Here is a 12,113-nt window from a genome sequence, read left to right on the forward strand (position 1 = left end):
ATCTTATACTTCTAGAAACATCTCCTTTGTCTACACTTAACGATTCTCGTCCAATTATTATTATAAAGTATTGGAGACAAAGAATGGATTCAAATTCCTTAAGCCTGCGGTTAATGTGAGGTGATTGTGAGACCCCGGATTTTCCAATCACTTCTGACGGTTTTTTTTCCAACAAAGTAAACATGGGGGGATTTCGAGAGTTGGTCGGGGTTCGGTGCCGAGTGCTCACGGCCCTGGGTAGAGTTTCGGTTCGGACGATCGCCGCCGTTCGAGTTGACTTGTGTGTTGGATACCTAGCGGCACGGCGCAGCGCACAGCGCAGTAGCACACTTTCTTCGGGCGGCAGAAAGTGAGTGACGGGTGGTAGTAGGCAAACGGTAGACTCTCTCCCTCGCCGCCGCATCCCGAGGTCTCCCGTGGTATTCACCCGTGGTCGTTTAACAATCCCCGGAACCGTCCTGTCGCAAAGCTCGTTTACTCCTCGTTTGCACCTGGGGCTGGCCCGGCTGGCCTGCTCCCCTCGATCAGACCGAAACCATCGCAGCTGGCAGCGGGAGCGGCCAGAGAATAACGGTGAGTCACGTAGACTATACATATAGGCGCGCGTCTGGAGGATGCGTTAGACCGTTGACCACGGCTCTTGCGGCTTATGTAGTGAGGCTGTGGATTTCTCCTACTTCTCGCTGCCTACCGTACCACCGATATTCAACTTCTCCTACACTCAGGGTCGTCCGAGTGTTGCGTGCGTACGCGGGCTTCTCCATGTACATACATACATACGTATTAAACATTTCAAGGCCTCCTGAGACACCTCATCCTTTTCGATGATTCGCTGATACTGACAACGATCGCTGATTTGCCACCGTGATGCACGTGTGACCAGAACGTGGTGTACATGGGACTTTATTTGATTTGGAGCGCCCTGCTTTCAGACCTTGCTCTTCCATTTTATGTCGACTACGTCTTCGTCGCGCCTTAAATCTAATATTCAGACTCCCGAAGCGACTTTTGTGTTGGTTTACGATCTTGGGTAAGACAGTTGCGATTGGTTATCATTTTCGTAATGTCAGACGGAGACGTGGTCTTTATAGCTATTTTCGCTGAGCATAGACTGTTTGCTTTATCCAATGGCGCCAAGCACTATTTCACCGTTACGGAGGCAGTTGTACGTATTTAGAACAACTGATCATCCGCTTCCCTGCCTATTGAAATCCGTCATCGAGTGCGATATTGACTAAACTTTAGTGCGGATATTCTACTTATGATACTATATTTTCACTGCAATTCTGTCACCGATTTTACACAGCATAATCCGGTGCCGCTAGAATTCTATCGATATTCCACAGAAACTCGTAGCAAATCATCATCAGACGGTATGTTTAGATTTTAATCGATAATGCTTTCTTTCGCGTGAAATACAACTCGTCATTGAAGTCTTGTGCCACTACATAAACACTTAGTTGCGTCATCTTCCATTTGAAATTGAAATACAACAGCACATACTTGACAGGATTTATATCATAACTTCAGTATTTGTAGAATCCTAATGTTATCTATACAGCACTAAAGTAATATTGTTATGAGTTTGATCATCCATGTTCTGTGATAACAACCTGCGAGATTGACAGTCACATTTAATACATGTAGAGGTACATTTCATCGTTCGCAAATCTTTTTCAAATATTTTCTATTTTCAACATAATCTTGGATATAAGTTTCTTTGTAACGCTTTTCAATAATTATAATGTCAATAGTCTTTTTGTATCACGTAAGCAGGATCTTGCGACCACCTGTAGTTGTATACAGGTGGCGTTACGTAGCTTTTCAAAATAAATTTGACATTCATCTCTCCATGTGTACGAATATCTGTATGCTAGCAAGAACGACTCATCGCCATCATATCGATGCTGTATGAAAATTATATTCTGTCGATGAATCGTATGTTTTAAAAATATTCACACCATTCAACATCCGTCAAGCAAATAAATATTGAATTATCTTTAGAGTGATTTAACTTCCAATTGTTTGACATTTGTTCAAGCGACGATAGTTCATATTGGACTTCATATGTATTTTAGTATTATTTACGAGTAGTCGCGGAAAAAAGACAGTAATTTTTTTAATGAAATTGGAATCCACTACATAAAACTGTTAGTTATGTTATTCGAACTATTATTCCTGATAATTTTTAATTAACTTTTAAATGATGTAGTTCATCACCTAATTCAATGGTCGCTATTTGTCATACCGTATAACATACCAGTTTTTAGCAACCAAGGAAAATTACACGTATTTAGACTCATACACGCTTAAGCATCACTGAAGCAAAGAGCTGTACGTAGCGCCATTCTACATGCAATGTCAAATAAAAATATCCAAAAACTTTATGTTTTACTCAAGAATAATGGCAGAATATTCATTCCAGTGATAAGTGTTATTCAATTACAATAATACATTTCTTGGCTTTATTTTAAACGTCATTTCATGTACAACGGCTCTATTTACAGCTTTTTCGCTTCAGTGATGCGTAAGCGTGAATAATATGGTCAAAATTAGTGAAATTTTACTCGGTCAGTAAAGACTAACTATGACATCCACTTCATGTAGGTTAAAGTTGTGATCCATGCCCATAAAATATGTGAAAATGCGACCTGTATGTTTCTTACCTGCGCAGAAACAAATTTCGTCATGGATAATTCATATACAACTAAAAAACAGGTTTAATAATTAGAAGTCATTGGGGGCGTCGCGTCGCGCCGATGGAAAGTGAGGATCGGGAATTAAGTTACAGAATAGAAGAAGAAAATGGGTAAAGATTTTCTTCTCAGATGTACCCCCTGGTCATAAAGTTTATCTTATATATCTTCGCCGCCTACTTTCGTTTTTATCAACAAATTGCAATGGGTAACCACACGCGCTTCCGAAAGGTGTAGACATGAGTTGCTTTCCAACGAATCTAATTCCACAAGCTGTTGGTAAGCGTTTTTTGCCGATCGGTTAACACGAACCTTAAGAATCTCGATTTAGGACAATATGGACATCATTCGCAGTTCAAATATTACTGGAACAGGACGGCCACTCGTCTAGAAAAATTGGAAAACCGGGTAATGTCAAGAAAACGTTTGCGATGGGAAAGTCAAAAAAATGTATTGGAATTTTAGCTTCATTTTGGCCAGAGAAACAGGGAAAAGTCGAGGAATTATGGAAACCTAATTCAGTTAGGATGGTATAAAACCCAATAACCCATGTTGTTGTTTGAGGGAGTTTTTTGGTTCTCTCCGGCATTCCGAATGTACGACACAATTATCAATGATTTTCATCAATAAACTGATTCTGGTACTCTATACCTCTTTAAGGTATGTTTTGCTGAATATCGAGTAGAAATAGACCAAAATTGGCTATTTTATATAGCACATACCTGTATCAATTGTTTCAATTCCTTTTATGCTACGAGGATGAAATGGTACTCATTAATACGGGTTTTCGTATTACATGTCGATAATGAAAATGTAGTGAGTAAAAATCGATACGGATATTTCTACAGTATCCTTATATTTTACTTGAGTTTTCCCGTTGTTTTTTCTCTTATTGCAAAAAATTGAGTGGGTTAATTGACTCAGGAAAAATTGTGGCCACCCTTCAATTTATCTGCACCATTTATTTTACAGTCGAGAAGAAGAAGATGACGATGAGCGCGACGGATTCGGAGAAGATAAAACTCGGCGGCTCTTCCGCCATCCACGTCGGTCCGATCGTGACGAGTGGATCCAACGAGACGATCTCGATCGTGATTCCGCTGTCGGCTCAGGTCTCGACGTTGGCCAGCCAAGTGACAACGGAGGAGGCGCGTTCCAGTGCCTGCAACGATTGTGGCAAGGATTATCCGGCCACTGCAACTGCCCCAGGACGATCCCGACCAGCCGACAACTCGAAGGGATGCCCTTTTCCCACCTGCAGTCGCTACGGCAGGGCCTTCTCCAGGGCGCACGACCTCAAGCGACACATAGCTCGGCATGAGGCGAAGAAAGAGAGGCTTTCGGACACCGTCAACGTCCGCGTTCATCGCTGTTCCACCTGCGGCGAACATTTTCTCAGCGACGCTGTACTGCAGAAACACTCACAGATCCACGACAGAACGAATCAACGCGAGGAGGAATCGCAGAATTTTCTTTGTCATATTTGCAAGAAGAGATATGGCCACGAAAAGAAACTCAAGGTTCATCTGGCAACGCATGATAAGGTATTGCAATTAAGTGTAGATTCTGGATTAAAAATATGTCTGTTAAAAATATGAGGCTCAACTGAGTCTTTTCATTAGAAACGAAAGCAGGCAGGATATGTATTTTGCAATTGGGCTTGATTAAATTTTAAGAAACGTTCTTTATGTGTCGTTGAACTGTCGGCATCGGTCATGGAATTTTAAAATAATCCAAATGCTTCGTGTCTGCATGATGTCATGATTGAAAATAATCTCTAGTAACATTAGCGTGGTCTTGATTTGCGGATTATACATTTTTCCATTGCGACTTACCAAAACCTATTGCAAGTAATTGAAAACATTTTTCTTTAAAATTAAAATTTGAACTTATATTAGTGGTTAAAACATTTTTCCTCCGGATGGCCGACTTCTGTATTTTACACTGAATACAGAATGTCGCAAGAAATTGAAATGAAAATTACGTTGAATCTGTCGGTCTTAAACACACAAGCTCACAGGAAGATGATTGACGGACGATTTAATATCTGTACATATATTGTCGATATTAACGAGAAATTTAGGTTCAATAATTTCCATAAAGTGATTACAATTCAAATTGTATTACCATTTCATCCACGAGTCGCCTGATACGATTAACACTTTCAACTGATGCCGATTGGATGTGTACTTTGAAACTTGTATATTGATGCAAAGATTTTAAACGCGCATGGGGGCTTTATAAATATCGTGAAGTTTATGTACGATTCGCTTTTAATATCGAAGCTTCATACATCCAGATGGGGTGATGACACACAAAAATAGATTTGATGGATGTACAAGGGATTTATTTGACTGGAAAAAAAAAATTGGTCATGATTCATGTTTCGGAACAATCTTTATTTCGCAATTACAGAATTATATGAAATGCATTAAATTATAATAACGCGAAACATATTCATATTTTAAAAACTTGACTATTTCAAAATCAATGATTTATTCATAATGATGAACCTACAGAATAGTGATTTTCACCCCGCAATGTTTCAAACCACTGATCCACTTGTTTCTATCAGAATATGATACATATTGTCAAATACTCTTTAGGTTAAATTCGAACTTTTAATCTTGACGAAGAACTTACAAAGAAAGTAATTAATAGTTTGTGATTTAAACAACGAGAACATGATTATGGTGGGTATCTAATAAGTGAGAAATGATCATACTTTTATTCTAGAAATCAATTTCCACGATGTGCGCTCTATGCGGTCTGAGGTTTGAAGACGACGGTCAATTGCAGACGCACATGAAGGAGCACACAAGCTGCGGCCTCCTTGGAGCACAGACTTCTTTGGGAAGCATCAGGTCACTACCGCAGATCGATAATACGGAGGAGGAGTTTTTCACAAATGAGGAACACCTTGACAAGGTTCAAGGGAAGACGTTCGCGGCTTCGGAGCAGCCCGCGATCGCGGACGTTGACAAAAACGCGAACAACAACGCACCTGACAAAATCCGTTGCGACTATTGCTGGAAGACGTTCAAGTCAAAATGGACGTTGAACTCGCATGTCGCTGCCCACGAGGGCAGGTTCCAATTCGATTGCGATCAATGCGGCAAAAGGTTTGTCCGTAAGAGCCACTTCGAGGGTCACAGGCGGTCACACGAAGCCGCACGACCGTATGCCTGCGAGATATGCGGGAGCACCTTCAAGCAGGCGAAGCATCGCAGGGAGCACATCAAGAGGAAACATCCTGGAACTCGGAATGCCGTCCAGAATCTCTTGGACAGTATCAGCGCTTGCGTTTCTGAGGAGTCCTCGATCGACCAACCCAAGTTCACTCTTCTCGTTCCTGTAGAGTTCAACCCATGAGTTCTGCAATCTTGTTACACCATTCGTTTGCCAAAAGATTGCCGAAGCGTGTAGTGGAAAATTTATGCCAACATTAATTGTTGATACCATTGTTCCGATTTCGGTATGTGGAGACGTGGTACCATCAATTTTTTGTTAATAGGTCGAGGAATAGTATACAGTGCTACAAATGCGGAAAGTGGGCTATTTTCGTTGAATTTGAGGTCTGCAGCGTGGGCTGAAGGCGTGCTGCTATCGCACGAGTATTGTATGAACGCAGCATGAGCCTAGGTGTGCGCTGCCAGTAATCACACGAATCAGATATCGTCTACCCGTATTCGTGACACACGCTATTTATTGTATATATATAATTTCCGTGAAGGAAAGTTTCATTTGAGAAGCACTGAAGGCGCAACTCACAGCGCGTCAAATTGAGGCTAATTAACTTATGCTCAAGATACAGTGCGGAAAATTCAGTTACTGCAATTACGCATGCGCAAAAACTAGTCTAGTGTGGACAATAGAACATTTCAGCTCTGCGCGCGCGCCAAAGCTGTTTTTCCGAATTGTTTGAGAATGGGGCACTTTACGCACGCTCCTTAGATTTCGAAAATTGAACTTTCCGAGCACGTTTCAAAGTAATATTTATAAGTACAAAACAGTATCTAGACAGGTTGTAATACCTTTTTTTCTACCACCTTGTTTACGATTTTTCAAATCGTTCTCATCATGACTAGATATGGTAGATGTCATAGTGAATAGCAATTTCAATACACTCATTGTAGTACCTACCTACACGGTAATTAAATGTTGTTTTTGTCTACTTTAACCGGTTGCTTACTGGCTCCATTACTCTACTTTAAACATAACAATACACATTGGAAAGGAATATTTAAAACGAACTGACGTGCCTTTAGGATTTTTTTAATCATCGTCTTTCACCTCGGTAGTTGCATATTCTTTCGATGGACGATCACCTTTCCTGCTGCTGCCTGTTATTCTTAGTAGTCAGAGTATAGACAATTCCAAGGAATCTAATTATATGCTAGTTCAGTTTGAAGTTATCTACTTGACAATTGTTTTCAACAAAGGAAATTTAAACAGAAAATAAACAGGAGTATCATATATTACTATTGAAAATGAAAATTGAATATACCTGTAAAACTATAATCGAAAAATGCCTTTAGGACACGATAGTTCTTTATAATATACCATGTGTCAAGATTTTGTACATAACCATATTACAGAAAATTTCTAACGACAGAAGAATGTATGATCAATGCTGTTAATGTTATAAATCAGTTATTCTCGCAGTGTAGAAAATGTATTGTGGTTACAATTTATGCCTATATAAACCAAAAACGTCGGTGATTGTACAATTACTTGAATACAGTAATTAAAAAGATCACAGGTACATGTGGATTGATTATGCTATGAATTATGAAGCATGGTCGTTGATGTTGCACTGAAGGTTTTGGGAATGTGACAATTGTCTGATGTATTGTTCGATTGTGTGTTTTACTGCACATATTTGAGAATTCGTATAGTTAAGGGTTTGCGACATAAATCGAGATACTTGTACTCACAGAGCGAGACAAGTACCGTTTCCAAATGCCGACTACGAGTGAGAGTTACTTGGCAATACCAAGAGATCAGTGAATTCAAGTCGACATTGTGTTGTTTTATCGGCAGAGATAAATTCTATCGTGTTGATCTGTGGAAACTGCGTATCTGTGACAAGGGACGCTAATAATAATAAGGAAGTGTCGATTTGTTGTCTAATGCACTTTTTAGAAAATGATCAAAGGCTTGTATGATCGAAAGTATTTATCATGAATGGGGATATCCCAGTCTGGAAGCACACTTTAAGGGTTAGAATCATGATTCTTTTCATGAATCAACTAGCCGCCGGCTTGTATTTGCGGTCAGCTTTGTTTTTCCAGCTAGTGCAAGCCTGGCAGTAAAAAGGTATGATAACAATAATAAGCACCTTCTTAGAATAATAACAAATAACACTTGTCACACCGCACAGAGTTGGGAAGCCTCTCTTTTTCCATGTTTCGTCGCTGAAAACAATATGACCAATCGGTTCTGCACACTTCTGAGCTGCTGCTGTTGACTTTTTCATGACACAGAATCTTCGCCGCACACCAGATATTTTTATTTGTACTTGAATATGCGGTCTTAGTAATTAATTTAAATGAATCTGATACCACAAAACTTTTTAATACCAGCTAAGCCATGTCCTAACAATTTCAGGATGAAATCAATACGACCGTTTATATCATAAGCGTGACCTCCGATAAGCGGGCTCAAAGGATCTCTTGTGTCGCAGGATTCACAGTTTACAAGAATTTTAAAACGCATCCCACGAATACTCAATGCAAAAAACTCTACGTTGCCATCACAAACTTTGCTCTTTACTTAATCACTGATAGCCGAAAATGCAGCAACAAAATGTAAAATTCTTTATCCGAATTTGGCATTGATTTCTGTTCCTCGATATATTTTTCAGTTTTTCAGTCGATGTGCTCGTGCTCGCTGTTTCCATCGCTTCATATTACTGTATTTACCGGTAGCTACTTTTTTCTAGATTTGCACAGTCTACCGGGACTTATTTTCGAACCTTTGTGATCGACACAAAAACATCTTGGCTTTTTCTTTGTTAGAAAGTGTCCCGACTGACCGTCACGCCGATTCCCCGGATCTCCGAAAAGTCACGACGAGCACCGTTTCCTATAAACAACTGTAATTTCGTCTTATTCTTGAATTTTTTTCTATCATATTGGCTCAAGATGAGCGTGAAGGATTCGACTTCAAAGATATAAAGATATACGAAAAAAATAAATATATGTTTCGAAATTTCCAGACTGAAATACCCCCTTGATTGTTCACTGTTGATTACGTATTATAAAGTGATGAACCTTATTTATTTACATTTGTCCGTTGCTCAGTCAATTCATAGTAAATTAAAAATTATTATTATTACGTACGAATAGGTACATGGGCTCGGACTACAATAAAATATTAGAAAATGAGCAAATTATAGCAAACTATGCGTGGGACGAAAAGCGTTATATGTTTTAGAGTATATAAATCAACGTAATACTTACATGGTAATAAATTGCTTTGTCGTAATTTGCGGCGTTGCCTTGATTTCTTACGTTAACTCCATAGAACAGCACATTGAGTCATTTTTGAGTAGGCGTAACGTACAACATATCGTTTAATTCTTTCTCCAAAAATAGCACGATCGAAGAATTCTGATGTCATTTTTCCGACTAGACGAAACTTGAATGTTACAGTAGAAACTTTAAACTGTAATCTCAAGTTTTTTTCAAATTTTTTCAACCGTATCGCCGTAAACTCATATGCTGCACAATTAGACCTAAGTAGCGCTCAAAAGTATTATGACAAAGATAGTAATTGGGTTAGTTACAAACAAATATAAAATACAAATATAATATAATTGTTGATTGAAAAAATTAGATGTTCTACATGACTGTAGGAAACGAACTCTTGTTTGCTAAAAAATAAAGATAAAATAAAGAAAATAATAGATCAATATAACAACGGATTTCATATCGTTGTAAGACTTTTGAGCGCCACTGTAGTACCGACTTCTCGTTGTAAGAGTTTCGAATCGTCTATTACAAATGTATGTACGTATGTCATATATCTTACCGAAGCGATCTGATGCACATTTTGAATCTTGCCACGGCCATTTCTAGGCAAATGGCCGCCCGAGTTTAACAGCATTAATAGCTGCCCCCCGCCCCTTCATCTTTCTCAAGTCCCTAGATTTAAATGTCACCTGAGTACGTGTTCAGATTCATTTCAAAATCCATAGTGGTCGACCTGTTCTGCGAACCTTCATTATCTTCTAAATTCTAAGTACGAGTTCACTTTGAAATCAGTGGGAATGTAGATTTTAATGGCATTGGAGTCATATTTTTAATTTGAAGCCGATCTCGCCAACCATTTGATAGATATCGAGGCCTCAAGCTACTCTATGCAAAACTGGAGCGGTGAAAGCATAGAAGAAACCGAAAAAAAGATTTAAAAAATTGTGTTTATCATCAATTTTGACAGGTAATATCTTCGGAATCACTCAATAGACTGTAATCAAAGGACCCGGCAGAATCCTTGTAGGAATTGGTTCGCGGTCTAATTGGCTAAAATTTTAGTATGTTGTCGTACATATATTATACTCTCTGGATCAAGAATTCTCACGGGAGCAAGTGTCGAAAATCATTAGTTTCCGAGATACAAGCCTCGGAAGAGGGTCACGAAGACTTTTTGGTATCTCTGGATCACGCGATTTCAACGAATTACAGAGCTTTAATGGGACTTGAAATCAAACAACTGACTTAAAAAACTGCACGGTCGATTCGTGAGGATAGGCAGAAAGAAATTCCATCAATGCATTTATTCTATCTGTGAACTCGCTGATTTACTGGAAGGAGGAGCAACGTTAGATTTCGCGTGAAGCACGAGACCCTCCGACTCTTGCAATAATCGGCTTGTCCTGTTTTTCACACGCGTGCGGAGTCTGTATCAATGGGCTGTGCTGTTTTTGAGTGATACATTGAAATTTAATTCCAACTTGAAGCTTTGTAATTCGTAAAAATCGCATGATCCGGAGAAAACAAAAAATTCGCACACTCCCACCTCCGAGGCCCGTATCTTGGATACTACGGATTTTTGACACTTGTGATCTATCCAGAGCAGTTTTGATCGGGAGCGTATGTAGGTACTACAACATACTAAAATTTCAGATTATTCGATCGAAAGTCAATTCCCATAAGGATTCTGCGGGGTCATTTATTTAGTGAGGTCACGTGGGCATTACCCCTTGATCCTGTAAATTTCATCAAAAATATTTATTACTTCCGAGATATAAAATCGTAAAACCACAGTCCCCGAAAATTAAAAAACGAGGGTTACGCCCATCTGGCTGAAAGGAGGTGATCAAAATCTGGAAAAATTCGACCGGCGATATGCCAGAAGGGCGTAACGCTTGTATTTTCTGGCGGTTGCGCCTTTCTGACGGTATTGCGACGAAAATGTATATGACTTACACTCATCGGGCTGCTTAATTTTCCGTTTATGGAACTTTCATATTAAAATTGAGGATATGCCCCTCGGCAGTAAGATCATCGGAAGCTAGAAAATAGTAGCTTACGCCCTTATGGTTTTTAGCCCTCGATATCACACGCTTCCTAAAAAGTGCTTTTGACCACACGTTAGGCTGACATATGAGGGATTCTCCGTCAATCCGGCCACTTTTTTTTCGACCATCTCAGATCTGCCCCATAATTGCTTATTTCATAGTACTACTAAAAGGTACTCTATGTGAATTTTTTCAGATTTTTTAATTCATTATTTGAGAAATTGGCGTTTTGTTTCAAATGAATATATCTTGAAGTAAGGGGCCGTTCAAGTATTACGTAAGCAGATTTATTGCAATTATTTACCCCCCCATCCCCCTTGTCAGCAAAAGTAAGCAAAGCTCTTACCCCCTCCCCCCATGCTTACGTAAACATTTGTCAATTAATGTATTGTTTTTTTAATTTTATAATATTATAATTATAATTTGAAAAATAAGAAAATAGATTTAGGATAGAGATTATATTTTACTGAAACGGTATTCAACATAGAGTAAAGGACAAAAATATTATATCTTACTAACATAACAAACTTATTTTAAATTTTTGGTACATATATTAAATTCAAATTAACAGTCTTCAGTCCATGAAACCCGAATCCATGATTCTAAGTTTTCGATGACATTGGATTGCTTCGATTGCTGCTCAGTGTTGTGAGTCTGCTTGCTTTCATCCGATTTTGGAATGTCTACGTCATTCTCATCGAGCCATTCAACATCATGGTGCTCTAAATTTTGAATAATGCACATCAGTTCATTAGCACGACGAGCAGCGACTCTTACAGGTCTAACTTTCCTATCAGTGTGCGTGTTTACTTTCTTATGGATCTTTTCGATGTGACGATTTAGTGACTTGACGGAAGCATGATAAAGACCACACGTTTTGCATGTTCGACTTG

General features: G+C 39.1%; 1 protein-coding gene across 2 annotated transcripts; it reads left to right on the forward strand.

Annotated features, from left to right (window-relative positions):
- The first annotated feature begins 255 nt into the window (after window positions 1-255).
- Window positions 256-8,874, forward strand: LOC124299382 (oocyte zinc finger protein XlCOF6-like). Of its 2 annotated transcripts, none has more exons than XM_046752583.1 (3): window positions 256-573; window positions 3,669-4,240; window positions 5,433-8,874. In XM_046752583.1, the coding sequence occupies exons 2-3, from the start codon at window positions 3,683-3,685 to the stop codon at window positions 6,066-6,068; spliced, it is 1,194 nt and encodes a 397-aa protein (XP_046608539.1). In that variant the 5' UTR covers window positions 256-573; window positions 3,669-3,682; the 3' UTR covers window positions 6,069-8,874. The 2 variants fall into 2 exon arrangements, with proteins under 2 accessions (XP_046608539.1, XP_046608540.1); XM_046752584.1 differs by lacking the exon at window positions 256-573 and adding an exon at window positions 2,665-3,104.
- The last annotated feature ends 3,239 nt before the right edge of the window (window positions 8,875-12,113 follow it).

The sequence above is a fragment of the Neodiprion virginianus genome, chromosome 2 (assembly GCF_021901495.1).
Source record: "Neodiprion virginianus isolate iyNeoVirg1 chromosome 2, iyNeoVirg1.1, whole genome shotgun sequence".
NCBI lineage: Eukaryota > Metazoa > Arthropoda > Insecta > Hymenoptera > Diprionidae > Neodiprion > Neodiprion virginianus.